This window comes from Aphis gossypii, chromosome 3 (assembly GCF_020184175.1).
Source record: "Aphis gossypii isolate Hap1 chromosome 3, ASM2018417v2, whole genome shotgun sequence".
Taxonomy (NCBI): domain Eukaryota; kingdom Metazoa; phylum Arthropoda; class Insecta; order Hemiptera; family Aphididae; genus Aphis; species Aphis gossypii.
This window is the reverse complement of record NC_065532.1, coordinates 17,879,477-17,901,270: the sequence shown is the minus strand read 5'-3', so window position 1 is coordinate 17,901,270 and position 21,794 is coordinate 17,879,477. Positions and strand designations below refer to the sequence as shown.

Genomic DNA, 21,794 nt, shown 5'->3' with positions numbered 1-21,794 from the left:
TAATATGGTTCAAGGTAAACATATTATGTAGATAATATCGCAATCATTAGTATGGAATTTCAATTGCACACGAGAAAATAGGATTTGGCTGCATTATATATTTATATACCTATTTTTATTGGATCCCCCTTTTTTAAAAAGGTATAGGTTAATTGGGCCACTACCTACAATGTTACATTTATAGCAGGTACCTATACCTGGTTATTGGGCCTCTATTTTCAACGATTTTTATCCATTGGATTAGGTAATAAAGCCACTATTAAATTTTATATTTCAATAAAGTAATATCTAATTCAATACGTCACATATCAATTGCTGTACTTAAAAATAATTTTAATCAAATTAAAAAATACAAAAAAGGGGAGAAACAGATTTGAATTTGTAAAGTCTGTATTATATTATTTAAAAATATAATTGTATTTTTATGTATTATGAAAAAAATTTATAATAAATGTAATATACTCCTATATTTTTGTATTATACATTGGTGGCCTAATCTCCGGGTAGTAAAATGTATATAAATATTTTATACGAAACAGCCAACAGGTAGATAAAATGTGAAAACTCAATTCCCGACTTACACCTACGTATATAATATTATATATCGACGGAGGTTACAATAAATCTTAATAAACACAACTGTGTCGTCTTGAACGTTTTTATACAACATAATATAATAGAAATGATGGCATATATTATATAAAACATGTTTTCTCCGAAATGTAAGCATGGAGCTATTATTATGGGTTTCAAACCGCAGTTTTACAGAGCCAGGTAAATCATGTGTGTATGTGTGAGGGTAGGTGTGGTGGTGAACCCTCGACCCTCGTCATACGTATAGAGCAATAAAATACTTTTATTCTATAACATTCCATTCTCAAATACTAATGGGATAGCGGATACGTGTGGCCGTGTAGGGTAGCTAAAATATCTGAAAAGTGGTGTTGGCTTACAGCAGTTTGAATAGTTTATCAACACCACTTTTTTCATGATATATTTATTTATATTTTATATTTAAGTAATTTATTTCATTATTGGCTATGATGGTTGGTTGGAATTTATTATATTATTACTATTTAATTATTAAAATAATAAATATTTATACATTATATTGTGTATAACGTATTGCATTAATTGCAGACTACAATATATGCACTATATGTAGCAGATATATACGTACAGATATATATTATATGCGTCGTGGTGACAATATATTTAAATAATACGTGATATGCTATGACTAATTACATACTTATAAAATATAATACAAGAGAAACTATGATTATAGATACTAATTGGAAAGTACCACGCAAGGAAAAACTTCAATCGATGCATTAACTGCCCAAAATAATATAAGGGACAGGCCTTAGTGCCTTACTAGGATTTTTGACAGAATTTAAATGATGGTAAAAAGTTAAAATCCTACCACTTTAAAACAATCCATTCTATAAGCTAATTGTTAGTCAATAAATATACTTAATTATCATATACATTTATTAAAAGAGCCCTAACAAACGACTCATCATTATATTAGTAGCCGGCAAATAGTTGACGGTCATAGCTGGATCTAGTATATTTTTTACCCAGGCCAAAGTTTATTATAGTGCCCTCTCATAATTTAGCCCCTCTATTATCCCACTGTTATTTGGTATTTGGCACCCCCGACCAAGACTTCCGAGGTTAGTGTCAGTGCCCCGGTTCACTTCCCCCCTCCATAGATTTTGCTAGGTTGACGGGTATCCATGCAATTAATTTCTATATTAAATTGAAGCTACACATTATTTTTCGATTTATTGTATTTATGTTGAATTAACATATAACACATTTAATACATGTATAGTAATTTTAATTCGACTAAGTATTATTTTTATTTAATTACATTTTCCATTAATCTTGTACCACATTTGGTTACATTTGGTTCACAATAAAAATGTTTATTATTTAATAACATTTTATTTGTATTAATGGTTTAAAACCTTGTGTATGACTGTATTAGTTATGAGTAATGAACAAACGTGCTTAAAGGTTACATTGGTTACATCATTAGATAAAAATATTACCTAACGTATCATAATTTTGTGCTCAAACATGTCGTGCCATTGAAATATTTTCTGAAGCTATTTTCACATCGGGAAAGGATGTGGTAAAGCGGTACACGATCATGTCAAACACCATTGGTTAATCATTATTATCGGTTTTAGTATGAAATTTCATTTTTACAAAACCGAATAGGCTCTGGCTTCACGAAATATAATTAAATATGTCATATTATAATGTAGATATGGGATAGGTTTATGTTGTAATAAATGAACAGTATAATATGTATGACTGTGTCGTCTTTGTAAAATTAATAATATGTTGGAAATTTGTATATTTTATATATATAAAGGACACACTTTTTTTCTGAGCTAAAATTATAACAGCCATTATAATGGCTTTTAGAAACTAATTTTATAATCCGTAGGTAGAGTTACCTGAGGTATAATGGCGCATTTCACATTTAACAGCTGTATATGGCAGCATACACGTTTTAGAAATATCGTTATATTGTTTTCCTATTATAAATATTACGTAGATTTCAATTTGTTGGTCATAAATTGATTTTACTAGAGCAAATACTCAAAATTATAAATAATTAGAAACTTTATCAAATGCGTCTGTTAACCCCAATATTGGGGTAAAAGTGCGCACCTAATGGGGTAATAAGGCGCATTCTAAATTAAAATCTATTTTATTAAAAGATTATTTAAATAACTTGAAAATTGGTTATGATTGTATTCTTAATTTATGAATAAAATAACTGCTGATAAAACAAATTAAAATTAAACAACCTTTTAACTTAAGAACAGATAAAATATCATTCTTAAAAAATATGTACACAATAGTTAATTTTATCCCATGCACCATTATATCTCAGGTTACTCTAATCACTTATCTTGTAAGAAAAACTGTGCACTTTTACCCCAAATCCCACTAAGCCATTTTACCCCAATATGATTTTCTGCATAAACAGTATTGTGGTATAGGTACCTACTCAGTTGTTATCATATTAATATATTACTAGTGTTGACGTTTAGTCACCTACTTGTAGGTACTAAACGAATATATAATATAAAAGTAATACCTAACGTGTCGTTATATATTACACATTACTACTTCTATACTACTCAAATATTATATCAGACGAATACAATTAATACTTTTCCTCATATTGACACCAAAACTTCATCAACTATTGACAAAAATGTTTTATCTTGTTTGGGTATGATAACATAATCATATTAACAAAAATTTTTGACCAAATAGCAATTATTAAATTATTTATACACAATAGTTCATTTTACCACATGCGCCATTATACCCCAGGTTACATGCCCGAGTGTGTGTGTGTAGGGGCGGTAGTACATAGTACCTCGCAAGTATGGGTCACACAAATACTAATATTCTATAACATACCATTCTCAGACCCTTGTCGATTTCAAATGGTGGATGCGATGTGGTAGTAAAAATATCCTAAAGCGTTTGAATAAGGTCGGCGAACACTGTAATATATTACATGGTTATACACCCTACGGCCAACTAAATATCACTGCAGATGTTCTCAAAAATTCAAAAATGTACAAATTATATTGCTTAAAACAAATTATATTGTTGTTCGTGGTGCTTATAAAAATCCCCGATTGTCGTTTGCGTATCGATATTGTTAATGTTGACCTTTTTTGTAAAACATTTTCGCATTATTCGATTTTTGGGTTATACGTCATTTGCGCATCAGCTGTTTAAAAGGTCTTACATCATTTGCAGTTTGCGCATCAATATTAGTTAACAATAGAACTAAAAAAATGTGTATACCCAAAAATGCTAGTTGTTTTCTAACTTTGAACTTCAAATTCACACATCTAATTTTAAAATATTGTACAGATATTTCTGTTTTAAAATATATAATTAAATATTAAATAAACAAAGTGATTGTTTCACCGATGATTTTTTGAGCGAGTGTCCGATCGACGAAAGACTACAAAAGTTTACTGATTATTTTGTAGAAATATATATTTCTGAAGATTGTATTTATCCTCCAAAACTTTGGGCACTTGCATTTTCAGAACTTATATATTGCAAAATAAACAGCGTCAGTGAACAAAAAACACCGCGAAACCAAATTTTAAAACAACAAAAAAAAACAAGAATTTAATTGACCAGTATAAAAGGGGAGAAATATGCCGATATACATTTGTTACGTTTGTTTTCTGTAAAATCATATATTTAATTAAAAATTGATTACCTAATTATTTTTGTTATTTTAAAAATCATTACCAAGGGGTTACCAAAATATAGAAACTGCAGAATTTTGTGGTGGCAGTAAAAGGAAAAATATATTTTTGTACTGGCGGTAAACGGAAAGGTCGACTTTGACGGAAAAGTAGATCACCCAAAGAAATTTCTAGAATTCTGGAATGTAATTGCGACGACTTTGGCAATTTAAGAACAATCCGTAAGAATAAATAAAATAATCAATGAATGGATATCGTATATTCTTACCTACTATTTGAAAATCAGAATATATGTTATTAATAGCATATGTTAACCATTATAGTATAATTTATTGCAGTTATATTGTTTATTTCCTTTATTATATAAAAATATACTTATAAGTTATAACTATAACTAGTTCTTAAAACAGCTTTTGTAAAATAAAATTTCTTATACATCAAGAAAGCGTGAAACAAATTTGTCTTTCACTTCCAATGTTTTATAACTCAGAAAAAAAATATATATACAGTAGAACTCCAATTAACCAGACTAATTTATGTCAAAGGTGTTCCGGATAAGCAAATATCCGGATGATTGACATATGACATAGGTATCAAAGGTTATATAATTATATGAATAATATATTGTATGTATATATTTATTGTTAATATACGTATATTGTATGTAATATTATTTAAAATTCGTAACCATAAACAAATAATTTTATTAAAATATTTAACTGAAACAAAATAAGCTTTAATTATGATATGTGACATATTTTAAAACTAAAAAAGCCGACCTTCTCTGTTTTTTTCTCGTCCGGTTAATTGGACGTTGATTGACGTTCGGATAATCGGTGTTCTACTGTATAATGCATTACATAGTTAGAACTTCCAAGGTTAAACGTCTGTATTTTTATATATTATATTGGTAAACATAATATATGCAGTTAGTTTTTAAAATAAGTACTTATAAAGTTATAATAATAGTCGATTTACACGTAGGTACCATATTTAATGAAATGTACAAGTTAAATTTTTATATTACACTTTATTTTTATAATATTATTACGAACCATTATAATATATTTACGAAATTTTAAATATTATATTCCAATAGTTTATATTATGCTGATAAATTTAGAATATTATAATTTATAAGGTTTGCTAACCTATTGTGATACCAGCTGTTGAAAATCGAGATACTACCGTATTGGATGCCGTATATCTTATTGTAGTCATCGGCTCGTTCATGGCTTTTCCAGGAAACTGGGTGGCCCAAACTGTTGGACGCTATGCACATAAAGAACATGTTGTCTTGTTATATATACATTTTGTTTTGTTATATTGTACAGAGTTTTCAATACGTTCGGAAAATGTCATGGTAAACGATAATAATATGATATAATATTAAAAGCGGTTATTAAATGTTTCACAATATTATAAACATACAGCACTACAGCAGTGTTATTTGTTATTTCTACATAAAGTTCTTTTAATTATTGATTCTCTAAATTTATTGAACATTTGGTATATTATTATTTTGATAGTATTCGTGTTCCAGCTGTATACACTATACAGTGCACACAAGAATAAAGACTCGGCATTTCAATGGTGTGTGATCACGATTGATCATTATTTGTACCAACAACACGATACACGTTCTTTTTAAAAGCATTTTGAGATCATATATATTTTTTTTTTTTTAAATAATTTTGGAAACATAAATGTAGATGAAAAATAATATAATAATAAATTGTTGTATCCATAAAATATATCGTACAGAAGGAGAAGTTAATACATAGATAATAAAAGCCGTTTGAAACCAAATTCATGTATTCTAATCACAGATATAAAATACAATATTATATATATAATATATATAATATATATATATATATATTGTATTTTATATCTGTGATTCTAATAAGTACTTAATAGCTAATGGGGAATAAATATTATTTTTAATTTCTAGAATGATTACATTCGTAGTATGTGATAATAACTAGGTATACATAGGTAATTTATTAAGTATATAAATATTGTTTTCATCACTGCATATCGACATTTTTTAAAATGATCGTTGTCATTATTGACTATTAAATATTAATTAAGTAAAATTCTAAATAGGTAGGTATCTAAATTTCCGCTAACATTTATAAGTACTTAATACATATTATACTAATACCTATATTGAAATTAACAATAGTGCAACATATCAGGATCGGCTAGGGTTGCCAACCGGCCGGTATTTTCTCGGCCCGGCCGGTAATTCACATCCATAGACTTAAAAAGCCGGTTGCCGGTAATAACCGATAAAAAGCCGGTATTTTCAAAATAATAATTGTAAAATTATATAAAAAGCCAGTATTTCCATTTTCCATCTGAACGAGAGTTTCGATATAAATATATTAATATTATATCGTTTTTGTAAAATTGGTTATCAATTATCATATTGCTGTCAATAAATATTGTATACATTAATATATATATATTTTAATATAGCTTAATATACATTTAAAAGTTTATAATTTACTTTACCTACTACTTTATTTAATTATTTTATCATAATGTAATACTAATATTATTATATTATTATTACTAATAATTATACTTATATCAAATAAAAATTTACTGAAATTATGACCTTTTTTTTTTTTTTTTTCTTACACTTGGGCCGGTATTTTCCAAATTAAAAATTGACAACCCTAGGATCGGCTAGTATATTTTATACTGTATAACGTCATATTGATGTCAAAAGTCCAATCAGTAGATATCAAATGTTCTACATATTCAAATGTGGCGTCTTACATACTAATGTAATTTAGTGCACATCACCAACTAAGAAATAATACATAACCTAACCAATGTACTATACATAATTCGTACTGCACGTGAAATAAATAAATAAAAATATCCCCGTACATCGTATATTATTATTAATTAAAAATTAGGTATTATTACACGATCACCACAGCTACAGATAACAACAGCGACATCTGTAGCTACGAAATTACATAATATTATATCGAAGTTATTATTTAGACCGTATATAAGCGCACACGCAATACTCGTAAACAGTATTATTTCAAAACTATCGATGTGTATTAAATATTATCTACCTGTGTTATTGTGTAATGTTGTATATCACATATTCACATTTGACATTATCAATGGACTTGCGACTGCCTCGTGTAACGTGTGGTTTCAAAAAAGTATCCACTCGTAGGTACATGTTTCATTTCGGTTGATAATTTTCTGTTTACTATAATATAATATTATATTAATTTATTAATTTAAATTTATAGTTATTAGCTTATTTAGTTTTATTGGGTCCCCACACGGCACACACTGCAGCGGGCAGCGGTGACGGTGGCGGTAGCGTTTAAAGGAGTTCGGGTCCGAACTCCGAACAAAATTTTGCCGCCACCGCCGAGGCTCGAGACAAAAGAATTTTAACACCGCCGCTGCACTCGCTGCAATGTACCTAAGAACGTAACCTTTACGGCTATACCAAGGTGGATGTATATATATATATACTTTGGTTATTTCCTAGTAAACAACAATCGATAAAAATACACTCAAATATCATTGCTGGTCCGTGTTATTATTAAAATAATATGATATATGCCCAATATTGGTTATTAATTGGTTACATTAAACACGATTAACCTCAATAATTTCAATGTTTTGTAGTCTATGCGTTAATTGATTGAATATTTAACTGAAAACCGATTTTTTGTTCCTAGTTTCTGAGTTTCAAAACGAACTTTTTAACATTTAGCGTGACTGAGTTAGGCTTTCATTCATTCATTCATTGTAATAGCACGCTAACAACTTACCTAGTGTGTAATAGTCTGTTATCTTCGTGTTCAACGTTTTTCTGTAGGTAATTTTTTTCAAAATGGTTAAGAGGTGTTCGCAATGTACGTTAGTTATGTGTCGTGAAGACGACTCGTCAACTATTCATGAAATGGCACTCGAAAGTGTACAGTTCTGTTGTGATCGATGTTCAAAAGTATTTGATAATCAATCTGATCTTTCGCATCACAAGAGGACTCATGGTATGTATTTAAATGGTTTTGTATTTGATTTTACTGATACCTATAGGTATATTTATTTGTGATTATTAATTTTATAAGGTGCTGTACGTATTCAACCAAAGCAGATCGAGTTAGCACCAAATATTTATGCACCAAATATACAACCCAGTACATCGAGCATGGAACCCAATATATCAAGCATAGATGAATATGATGCAATATTGGTTGATCAATCCGATATTGAGATATATATCAGTAAATTAGAAGATGAAGACTCACTTGATATGCAAGGTAAGATTCTAAGACTTGGGAAATATTTTTAGGAAATCATGTTATTATCAAATATATGTATAATATACCTATATTTATACGTTATAATATTCCAACTTTACTCATTTTTAGAAACAAATATAAATACATGGATTAGGAAAATAAAAGTGAAGTTGCTTAAGACTGAACAAAAACTACACCCTATGTATGAACAAAACAATTTTTAAGTATTGCACCATAAATTTTGAATTTTGTCTCATTATAAAATAAAATAATGTTTTAGTAAGTCTTTATATACCTATCTTAATTTATTTTGTTTTTTTTATATAGTTTATACTTTCACATATTTTTAAAATATTTTTAATTTGCAACTTATTGTTTATGTTACTATCAATGATTTTGCTTAAGTAAATAGTATACAAGAAAATTGAGTACAAGCTTTTATATTATTTTCATACCTGGTAGCCTAGTTTCAGAAAGTATAGACTAGTAGCATTTCCACATTTTTAACAAATATTTTTATTTGTTTTAATATTAGTATAATAATTTACTTAAAGATAAATCATAATAATATATTTATTCAACTTTTACTCGGTTACTTTTGTGATCTTTAATGTTCTATAAACAACAAAAGAGGTGTGTTGTATCAGGATTATTAATACTTACCTACGCTATTAGCAAAACTAAAATGGCACTATACTTAATGTAATGAAGAAAGATTATGGGGACATCAAAGTCAATCTCATATTGTACACGGATAGGTACAGGTGATATTAATAAATTATTGACTTTTATTATATTAATATAATTTTTCTATTTTAGGTTCATTGATATATTATGCAGGGACAGATGGTTTTTATAAAAACGTTTTTGTAAATTCAAATCTGTTCAATCAAATGGGGCAAGATTGATGAACAGACAATGATTAAGCTGAAGCTTTAAGAATAAATAGCTGTACATATAAAAATCAAAAATAAGGAGGAAATCAAGAAAATAGGCATCTGAGCTCAACATAACATTCAACAACCATAAGAGATGATTGTATGGTAATGCTGACTTAGATGTAATAAACAAAATTTATTTTTAAAATTTTTCAAAAGCCAACTAAAAACATTTAAAAAAAAAAAACTTTTTTATAAAAATCATGATGACAATAGAAATGTGATTGAGGATTACATTCATACTTAAGCTTATGGATATTAGAGTATACCCTATAGCAGCGGTTCTCAACCTTTTTGTATTCGCATACCACCTACACAGCTTGAAAATTTTTACGTACCACCTGACCATATTTTTGCTTTTTTTTTGATTATTAATAATTAATACGTTTATATTTTTTATAAAGGGAGATTTTCTTCGCGTACCACCTATGAGCTTGCCACGTACCACAGTTTGAGAACCGCTGCCCTATAGATTATAGAACAAGTATTTAATGTATACGAGTATCTTAAATTGTTTTAATAATATTTTTGATTTTGGCAGACAATGCTAGTGATGAAAAATTAGTTAAATATGATTTAGCGTTTTGTAATTAATTTTTAAACATAAATTCTAAATATTATGTAATGTTAAACATATGTATTTTAACATCATACGTTTGTCCTATTATCATATCTTTTTTTTTTTAATGATGTAAAAAACAAATTATTATTAATAAATATTGAAATATTTGCATTATAACTTAGGATATGAATATTATCATGTTGTACATAATTTTTTAGTTGTTAATATATATATATATATATATATTGTATAAATTATATATAAATTATATTGTATGTAATATTATTCTAAATTAATTAATTCAAAAAAAAATATTTATCTTGAGAACTACGAGTATTTATATATTATTTTTTTTTTATATCAGAAACTTTATTTTATATAACTCATAGTTTGGGTTTTAAAGTTAAGATTTTTATGACAAATATAGTATGGTAAGTTTCTTCATCACATAAGTAATCCATTCAAGGACAGCCCAAGTCTTCAACGTTAATGACTGATGTGTGGTAAATACTGTAATGGTAACTAGGTACTCTTTATATTTAATTCATAATCTTAACTAAAAATATTATATTATCCTTATCTATATAAATTCTTAATCATTTTCAGTGTCTATCCGTGGCTATGATCCAACGATAATTTTCTATGATGCACCAATCATTCAGCATATAATGAAATGGTCAATCCCTGTGGTGACTTAGTATCGATAGCTGAGACTCCAAGCAAATGATCAAATCCATTACAAGAAACTACGATATGAAGTCTATCAACATTTGTTTACCCCGTTAATACAGGTAATAGCATTCCATCTTAGTGAAGAATAACTGCATCGATTTGTTTGATGATTGACAGTTTATATACTTTACTATACTTAACTTTCTCTGCTTGCTCTTTTCGTAAACATAAACATGTATTTCGAATTGATGTTTAGTTCTATTTATAATTAATTTATTAAAATCCTCACCTAATGCTTCTGCTGTTGAAATTAAAATGTGAACTGCATCTCTGTTGCTTAGTTAGCATTTATCTAATGCAGCTTCAAGTTTCAATGTGATAAAATTAGTACTTTCTCTATTTAGTAGTTTAAATTATTTAAAGCATTTTGTAGATAGACCAGGCTTGTCAAACCTTTCATCTTCTATGGTAGACTCATCGGTTGATGCCGTATTCATTTCCATAAATGTATCCAAAATATAAACAAAGAATAAATAAAAATGAACTCATAATATTAATAGTTATGTAATCATTTTACTGTTTTACTGACTGTGTATCTCTGATTCTTCATATGTTCTTTTTTATCTTTCCTCAACAATTTTTAATCTTTCCCCGGCTCTTTTTCTTTTTTTTATATATTTAGATCAATTCCCAACATGTCTCCAGTGCGGCCTTTTTTCCTTTGTGATATTAGAAATGTTCTATCTTTTTATTATTTTTATAGTATCAAAAGTAACAACTTGAGTGATGTCAAATAAATCATCTAATATCAAGCTAAATTCTTCATTTATACAAAGATTAGGTTATACAATATACATATTATATCAACATCATAGCAGTACTGTAATGTTCGGTATACAACCGTCAAAGACTTTTCGGAGGACTAGTTAAATTGTTCGGCTCAGTTGGACCTTTTTTGGGTTTCATCAAAATCTTCAGTATTGGTGAAGTATACGATGGCTGGATAATATATAAATAGATAGGTAATATTAATAATATTGAAAATCCATATATTGATGTATAATTAGTTTTTTAATGACTAGCAGCCGCTTATTCATTCAAAATTGTTATTAATATTCAATATTTATCATTTAAATTTAATACATACCTACATGCGGATCCAAGGGGGGCAAGGGGCCATGGTTCTCCCTGTAGATTCTGGTAAATTGAAAAAAAAGTCTATTTTCGTCAGTTGATAAAATGCATTGTTTTATCGATAGCGTTTTTAGCAAAATTTAATTCAAGATGCCCCCCTCCTCCCGTAAATATGTTCTGGATCCGCGCCTGGCATGTAGATTATCCATAAACCATTCGTGAAATGGCCGAATGTCTAGTATTCAAAAAAGATGATCTAAATGTCAACACATATTTTATCGAAAATTCAAGTGATTAAAATGTTATGTAATCGTAATATGTTGTAGTAGAAAACATACATTTTGAGTTTAAAATAATATAATAAATATTTCAAAAAATCAATCAAATAAAAATTTAGTAAAATAATTAATATAAATCATTTAAATATAAATTTTGAGATATTCTTCTTAAGTACTCTAATAAATCATAACCGGATCAGCTAAGAGTCTTTGTTGCACTTCTTTTAAGCGTATATTGTAAAGTTTTACTTCTAGCCACATCTATAAAAATATTAGATAAAGTAATCTGGTATCTAATGATTGTCTTCGATTTAAAAACCCATTCGACCACAAAACACTTCAACTATATTAGTAAAATATTCGACCACTCGTTATTCGACTATAAAACGATTCGATTACATGGGTTTTCGATCATATTTTATCGATTACTAAACCGTCGACTAAATGACTTGCACTGCTCTGGTGTACATTAGATGCCGAGTGAGTCATTATTATGAGTGTGTTACATTTGAATTCAATGATATCGCACCCTTGGAATAAGACCACCAAAACTCAAAATTTGATACATTTTTATTTGGTGTAGTATCATCAGAACCAAAACAAAATTTTATTACAAAATGGTAGACCGCCATAAACGATATCATAATTAAATTCAGTCACAGATTTGTGTCAGTAAATAATTAAACATTTTTTGTTTTTTTTCACTTAACTGTCAGATTTCTAATATATGTGTATTACATTCTATTAAATCAAAAATTAATCATTTTATCAAAATTCAAAACTACCACAATTATGTATTTGGTGGTTTATAAATTTATAATATTTTTTAATACTGAAGACTGCGCCATAAATAGGTATGTTGCAATTTTGAATTTGTATTTTAGTAATTTTAACTATAATAACTCAAACTATGGGAGTATAATATTAAATTAAATTATTATTAATCAATAGCACAAAACAAAACTGCTATATTAGTTTTATGGCTTATATTGTTTTAAAACGTAATGTAATACTATACTAACATGGTATTTATAAATAGTATATTTCTTTTGGTTAATATTGGTTAATGATATGATATTTTTATTGTTTAAATTTGTACTTAATATACATAGAGGGTTCGTGAAGCGATTTATCATATTTTATACCTATTTTGGGGGTCGCGACACTAAAAATGTTGAGAAACCAGCTGGTTTAGAATACATATAATAATGTTAAATTAAGATTTTAATCACTGAAATAACATAAAAATTATGTTCTTAGTTAAAATTATAAATTAAAAAGTGATTTTTCTCAGAATAACAAATATAAAGAAGAGGCGATCTTGCTCCAAGGGTGCGATACATCATGATATACGAATAACGATTCTAAGCGGAGACGGTGCTTTTTTAGTATAGCTATTCAAGTAATTTATTTTACTTATAGTATTACAATAGGTTGATATAATTTCAAAATATTGCATTTATAATATTACAATTAGTATTTAATTATTAAAATTATATATATTTATAGAAGATAGCATATTACATCAAATTGCATAACTTTAAATTTAATAACATCTTTCTGTAAAAACCGTAAAACAGTAAAAGTAGAATCAGTTAAAATAATTTGGTGGAAATGTTCATAAGAAATTAATTTGGCTTTCTATTAGAATTTTGTTATCATTATATATGTTGAAAAGTGACGTCACACGATGTTTACCGTTTACAGACAAATAAATACCATATTATTATTTTGTATATAGTATTATTTATAATATATTTAATCGATATTTATTAGCCAAAAAAAAAGTTATTTAATACCCTTTTTCGTATTTATTACCTGAATAATTATATTTTTACTACGTACCCGTATTTATTTATTTTTGGTTATCGGTTTGAATATTTATAACGATACATTTTATATTTTTAACTTTATAGCCTCTAAAATTGTCCATGCACTTAAGCTAGTTCATTATTGTCCAATATAACCGTTTTTAATGACACTTGATATACTTTCCTCCGATGATATATTGCTATCTTTAATAATAATTATTGTAAAGTTTTAAGATGGTTTATTGATACCTTTATAATAAGCGCGCGTAAGCATCAATATTGCATACCCGAAGCGCCGTATTACATTTTTAATGTATCTTCGTTTACCATTTTATAATAATATATAAAATGATAATAACATTATAGATATCAAATTACTATTTTATATTTTATAAAACCACATACATTCTTAAGGATTTTATTAATAAAAATAGAAATTATACTGTATTAACATAGATAATGATTAAAAGCATTTTAACCTGCAGCTATGGTCTAAAATAAAAATTGTTGAAAGTGATTCACATTAAATCATATGACTTAATAGTTAATAAAACTAAATTGATAATTAAGTTGAACGGTTACTAAATCTAATAAGTATATGGATGAAACTGTCTTTTGTTATGTCTTGTTATCTGTACATTATTATTAGATATATTTTATGTATGCTATTGTGGTAGGTATGATTAGCTATATGATATAGCTGATAAATAATATACTACAATACTACATATTCCTCAGAACTTTGTTATTAAAGATTTGTATAATGTATATTATATTAGATTTTTTTAACTGAAAATTGTTTGTAAGATGTGTGCTCAAAAATGATTTTATTATTGTTTACAGGTTTAAATGGTGGTTTCTGGAACAAAAGAAACCACTGTACCTAAATTCATTCAGCTCGATTACAGCTCCTAACTTGAGACATCTGAACGAGTCCTCAAAAGAATTGTTGCTCAGTTCCTCAATTTAAGACCCTTGGTCAAAGATATAATATTTTATTTTTTTAGTTGTTTATTAGTATTACATGACTATAATGGTTCAGCTGTTTTTCATTGTTCATTAAGACTGCTGAAAGAATAAGACGAAATGGTTACTTAATCATTAATGGCAATAAACTGATCAAACAAGTAAGATTTTTATAGTGTTAATTTTAATCAAAAATATTATTAATGCTAGAAAGACATACATAATGGAACTATCCAAAGCATAATAATCAAAATTGTTGTATACTATATAAGTAATAGATAGAATCCTGAATTACACGTGTTAGACATTTAAGTGTAAGTACATACTTCATAATTGTGCTACCACACTTATAGGTTTACAATTAAAAAGTTAATTACATAGTTGTCTCGTTGAAATAATACAAATATTATAAAGTCAAGTCTAACAGATTTATTATAAATTGTATTGTTCATAATGAAGATTATCATAGTTGCTTCAGATTACATCGGTGCCTTTGATATCTTTGGCACATAATATATTTTATTGCATTTCTTTAAATATTAGCTTTGATTTTGAACTATTATTTTAGTATATATATTATTGATCCTTAAACTCTGCTTCTATGAAAAGATTATTAATTATAATTATGTTATATATAAGTTTTTAAATACAATATGCTAAGAGTAAAACAATATGATGATATTAAAAAAAAAAAACTACTTCTAGGTATAAAGGTGTAAGGCTTGTGATAAAATTGTCAATGTTAAATCAAGTGTAGTTATTTTAAATATTGGTCATAAATTAAATAGAGTAAAAAAGATATTTTGTTTGATCTCTATGATATTTTACACCAAAAAATAAGTGTTTATCACTACAGTCCATTTATTATACTGAATTTTTAATCTTTAAAAATATAAATATTGCTTCATATAGGGCACAATATGTCTAACAAATGATACATACTAAGAGTAAACACTGACTACCAATTCCCTAACCTATGATTACAGTTTACACTTTTGTCGATGATCCGAAATTAAAAGTTCTTTCATTATAGTATATTTATTCAATTATAGAAGAAGGTATAATATTGGTTTTTGTGATTTTAAAATTATTGAGTTAAATAACCTTCTATAATTATGAATATATATATTGCAATTTTATTTGTTTAAAAACTAAGCTGTTTAATTGTCAAAAAATAATGAGCTATGAAGTGACATTTGTTATTGGTTATCAAATTATACTTAATTAGATATAGGGCATAGGCATAATCAAGCCCCGATTAAGGGAAAGGCAGAGGGGGCCATGGCCATAGCCTTGGGCCCACAACGGATATTAAACAATAGTAGGCCCCTGTCAAATAGTACGTTTTTTTTTATTAAATCAGAAATATTTGTATTATTATTATAATACATTAACGTTTCATATAAGCTATACCATACCTATTGCAAATTGTTCGGCTGAAAGAGCATTCTCCCAATTAGCTTGTATAAAAAACAAGTATAGAACAAACAGTTCTCAAGAAAATTTAAATAGTTTTATGATTTTGTGTACAAAGGGTGATGTTTTGGAGGCAATAAATACTCAGAATATAATTAAAGAGTTTGTTTCTCAAAAATCAAGAAAAAATTATTTATACAAATAACATTTTTATTTCTGTATTTAAAAAAAGTAAAAAATAAATTTAAAAAAAATTTTTTTGTCTGAAATATTTTTATTTTTGGGTCACCAAAATTTTGATTATGGTTATGGGCCCAAAATTATCTTAATCCAGACTTGGGCATAATATAGCTAAGTGTGTTGTTTATTATTTTTGAATTTATTTACTAATATATTTTAACAAAGTCAATTTATTTTTTTCTTATAACTTGTAATAGTAAAAAATAAATTATTATAGAAACTCAATAGTTTTATTAACAATTTAAATTAGTATTGCATTAGAATGAAATAAGCATAAAATTTCATTTCAAAATATATCTGTTTATATACAATTTATAAAATAAATATTTGAAATTTTTTATAATTGTTTCAATTGTTTTTTTTTTTTTTTTACTTAAATATGATTGTTGAGATATATTATGTTAATGATATTAAGTACATCCAAGTCAAGAAATAAGAAGGTGTATATGATATTCAGATAGGGCTTACAACTAGTTGAAATTATATAATAATATGGCACAGTTTCACTTGAATAATTTTAAATAGCTAAGGAATATTAAAAATTTCAATTGATTTTAAGGTATTCAAAGAATTGCCTAAGTTTATTTTATATTATTAACTTATTTATGTAGTCAGTGTAAATTTTTTTTTTATTGAAATAAGTTATTAATAATGATAAATATATATAATGTAAATTAGGTAATGTAGGTATTATTATAATAAATGGCACATTTTTGGTAATAATTAATTCAATTTACGATATAATGTATAGCAAAATAAATTACTATAATATGAACATGAATATATAATAAAACATATAGGTTGACAAACTGTGTCCACTCGGGAAGAATTCTTATGCAATATGATTGGGTATTGATTTATCATTAAATTAAAATTTAACACATTCATTAATCATTAGTGACTTTCTCAATAAAGATGACTACAAGGCATATTCAACATGTATACTGTACAATATAGTGGCAGTTATAATAATAGTTGTTCATTTTTTAAAGCATCTGTTATTATGCGATTACAGGAATTTTCAAAGTTCAGAATATTCTAAACTGATTTTTTTTTTTTTTTGAATAAGTTCTTCTTTTAAAATTATTTTCAATAATATTTTATTTGCATCTCGGTCTTACAACGATAGAATTGTTTTGTTATGATTGAAACCAGATATTTTTATATTAGTTTCATTGTTCTGTTAAATTTTTTAGAACAATATACATTGTATAAATTATACAATAATATAGGTAATTATTATACGGTTAGTACCTAACCTAAGGGAATCGTCTATGATGTAAAGTTTTTATTTTTTCGATAAAATAATTATGGAAGAAGTTATTAAATTTTAAAATTCAATGATTTCGTGTTTTTTGAATGCTTATAAAACAATATCGAGTCTAATATTTAAAAAATAAAAACGTAATATTGATGAAAAGTTAGAATACAAGTTAAGTGGCTTAATTTCTCCTATAGAAACTTTAAACTTGATAACAAAAACAGTACCTAATAATGTTCAGAAGTTAAAACAATTGTACGAGCTTCGCGTGTAAAGAAAGAGTAGTGTTCTCAATTCTTATCATTAAGTTTCACAGTTGGTCAAATTTTATATGTTAGTGCATATTTTAACATTTTTGCCTAGCTTGTTATTTGCATTTTGATTAAAACATTTTTAGAGTTAGTGCATGACTTATAAAATTATTAAAACCAAGTTCGTATTAAATTTTAATGTAAGTTACGTAACGATAAAATATTCACGTGTTATTTTTATGAATTATAATACATTGTACGCTGCAGTACCTCCATACTTATATGTACTCGGGTGTATATTTTAATGACTTTATTATAACGCATTCTCGGTACCCACTGGTGTTGTAAAAAATCAAAGCCATCGTATGTATTGTATACCTACGTCGGTAAAATAACGCACACACTCACGAATTGCGGCACAGTAAATGCAATATAATCATCGCGGCACACCGGCCCGTAATTAGTTGCGAGTGAGTCTCGGGACAATAACAAAAAAAAGGTTATTACATTGTCGGTCGACGACGGCGGTAAAATAAAAAGACGGACATTTTCAAAGAAAATCGGCGGCTGTCGATGACAGATTTTGTATAATATAATATAGTATGCATGTATACATATATATAGGTAGATACACAATATTAGTATTATTATATTATTACGTGTTTACGCGTATCCGATTGCGGCGAATAGTCCACGTTTTAACGGTCATCGTCAAAGGGGAGAGTGGCGTTCACGTACATAGAGGTATAGACGAGCATCGAATGCATATTATATATTTAGGTATATATAATAAAAATGATTTGGGGTGTTAGAAAAAGCGGCATTCGTTTACGATCCTTATTCTGAGAAATTCACTCTTGCGTGGCACAGTTTTGGCTAACTCGCATATACAATATTTAAAATTTTAGTACATTACAGTATTACACAAATAATTGTATGGACGTATATTTATATTGTATATAATATATATATGTTATGTGTGTGCACGCGCGCGTGAAGAACACGATTTTTTTCTATTATTTTTATCTGTGTCGTTTGACGCCGGAGGAGGGTTGTTACAACTACACCACAATACGATATAATATATTATATAATATATTGTTACTATTTTTTAAAATAGACCGCGGCTTTTGTCTCTGTTTTTCATGTCTTAATAAAATACTTTACAATGTGTTTATAAGATAATGTTGAATATCATGTCATATAATATTATAAAATAGTGTAGTGTTATACATCATAAATCTGTGTATATGTTATGTATAATATACAGTATACATATTACATAGAAATCGTGTTATTGTATGTATACGGTCTAAATACAATGCATTTGGTTTTATTGAAGAAAATCACTTTACGATACCAAAATATACACTTTATTCTTTTGTAAATAAGTACTGTACTTAAATATATTATTATGTGGATTAACTCCTTTTCGCTAGTCCGCTTATATATGAACCGCTAACAAATGATCAATGATGCCGGTGTGTGTGCTATTGAAAGACCATAAAAATATAGATCACTACAAGTACTCGCGTTACAGAATAACTGCCATTTCATTGACTGTCGAAATAATAATACATTATTATAATATTATTAAATTACTATTGTCTAATATTCGTGCAACTTTACAATTGCATTATAATAATAAACAAAATATTTTATAGTGTTATAGACTGGTTGGAAAAATACTTGTATCTACTGCATCCAAGAGCAATTATCAGTTTCCGCCAAAATGTGAAATGCCCGTTTCCGCAGCCATCATCAACTGCTTCCGCTAATATTATAAAATAGTTTGATTACCGTTTCCGCCAATTTACCTGCCACGATCAAAATATTATGGAACTAAAAAAATGTTTTCTCCTATATTTAAATTTAACTCAGGTTGTATCAAATCTTTATAGTTCAAAAACTTTGATATATATTTAATATATTACCTATATTATACAACTAAAATTTTTTAATAAGAGTTATTACTCATTAGTTATTATTAGGGTTTGGACTTTTTGCAGAAATAATTATCGAAATACGCATGCAAATATATGATTAGAAGTTAAAACTATAAAAATAGATTTAAAAACATACAGCTAAAAATTTTAAAAATAAGTTATTTATTATTAAAAATATTTAAAGAGAATACATTTTCATTGAGCTTGGTTATGTATTGACTTATGTGACTATTATTTTAAAATTTTTAAGCATTTTTTAACTCGCGGTGAATAAAAAATAAAACTATGTATTAAAAAATGCACTAATATGCTATAAAATGTTTAATATTTATGTTATCTAAAATACTCTGCGAGTTTTACAAAAAACATGGAAATAGTTATTATTATATAATATATATTTTAATAATAAATATTTTTTTATATTATAATTATTTTAAGTTAAAATTTTATGAAGTAAAATATAAATAGGTACCTATACTTTAAAATGATTAATTTTTTTTCTAAATACAACATATAATATGAATAAATAATATTATTAAATGTTTATTATAGATACACACTTATGTAAATATACAAATTCCAAATTTTCTTCAAAAATATTGTTTTGTTGAATTATAATAATTTTTTTATAACAAGTGAAACGCTAGAATTGATTGGTGGAAACAGAAATCAAACTTAGATTTATAAAGGCAAGTCTCCAAAAGTGGTATAGTACAGTATAGTAATGCTAACCTATGGTATAGTCAGCATATTTGAAGTGATTTTTTTAGTACTCTTACTTCCCGTACTTCCACATTAAAAATTTTAATTTAAAAATAAAAATGTAATAATTAATTAATCACAGTGTATATAATATAATATTTTAAATTTCGAGATCCAATTAATTTTTACGAATATTAATAGTAAACAAAACAAAATGCATAACACAGAAAAATAGGTAACATGGTATTTTGTCAATTGTCTCAATACAGCGTTTGTTCCTATATTTATTAGTTATATTATAAATAAATCCAGTCTTTAATTAAAATTAAAGTCAAACAAACTGTGTATGTTTCAGTTTTTTTTTACAATATTTTAGTTTTTATGCGAGCTAATAAAAGCCTAAAAATTTAAAACAATGCATTAAAATTTGTTTTAATATCTGTAATTTATTTATTTTTATTTAGTTATAAATGTATTCAAAAATAATTTATTGATGAATTATATGAATATGAATGATTTAATTTTTAATTTTTATAACTTTACAAAAATTAAATAATTATCATATTGCAGGTATGAATATTTTGAAAATATACAATCATAACTCTTAAGTCATAAGCAAATAAGAAGTATGGAGACTATAGTAAGTACCCGCTTACATTATTGTATTATTGACTGTAATTATTTTTATAAGTAGTCGGTACATATAATCTATTTATATAGCTATCTTGAAATCACAAAAAAATAATATAGTAGGTACTTTGTATTATATTATATTTTAATATTGATATCGTATAATATAACAAATAAAATTACCATGACGTAATTCATTAATATTTTAAATATTATAAAATAGTATAACATTATAAATATATTTTAATTTTAAAAGTTTGCTTTCAAATAATTTATGGAATATACATTATAAAACAAAAAAAGCTCAATTACGCATTTATACTCAAATTCATCAACTTACGAACCCTGGTTAGGTTATCTGTAGTGTAAAATTTTGTATTTATTATTATTATTATTTGTTTGATCTTGCCGTCACGGAGAC

At 26.5% G+C, this 21,794-nt stretch overlaps 1 protein-coding gene across 3 annotated transcripts; it reads left to right on the top strand.

Moving 5' to 3' along the window:
- Positions 1-7,354: 7,354 nt before the first annotated feature.
- Positions 7,355-20,035, top strand: LOC114124897 (uncharacterized). 3 transcript variants are annotated; one of them, XR_007605233.1, is made up of 8 exons: positions 7,487-8,314; positions 8,393-8,584; positions 8,696-8,845; positions 9,198-9,324; positions 9,386-9,609; positions 10,673-10,857; positions 14,805-15,088; positions 19,760-20,035. XR_007605233.1 is itself a non-coding variant. In XM_050204422.1 (4 exons), the coding sequence occupies exons 2-4, from the start codon at positions 8,155-8,157 to the stop codon at positions 8,788-8,790; spliced, it is 447 nt and encodes a 148-aa protein (XP_050060379.1). In that variant the 5' UTR covers positions 7,355-7,475; positions 8,140-8,154; the 3' UTR covers positions 8,791-8,856. The 3 variants fall into 3 exon arrangements, 2 of the variants coding, with proteins under 2 accessions (XP_050060379.1, XP_050060378.1); XM_050204422.1 differs by lacking the exons at positions 9,198-9,324; positions 9,386-9,609; positions 10,673-10,857; positions 14,805-15,088; positions 19,760-20,035 and adding an exon at positions 7,355-7,475 and having other exon boundaries at positions 8,140-8,314; positions 8,696-8,856; XM_050204421.1 differs by lacking the exons at positions 9,198-9,324; positions 9,386-9,609; positions 10,673-10,857; positions 14,805-15,088; positions 19,760-20,035 and having other exon boundaries at positions 7,530-8,314; positions 8,696-8,856.
- Positions 20,036-21,794: the final 1,759 nt, after the last annotated feature.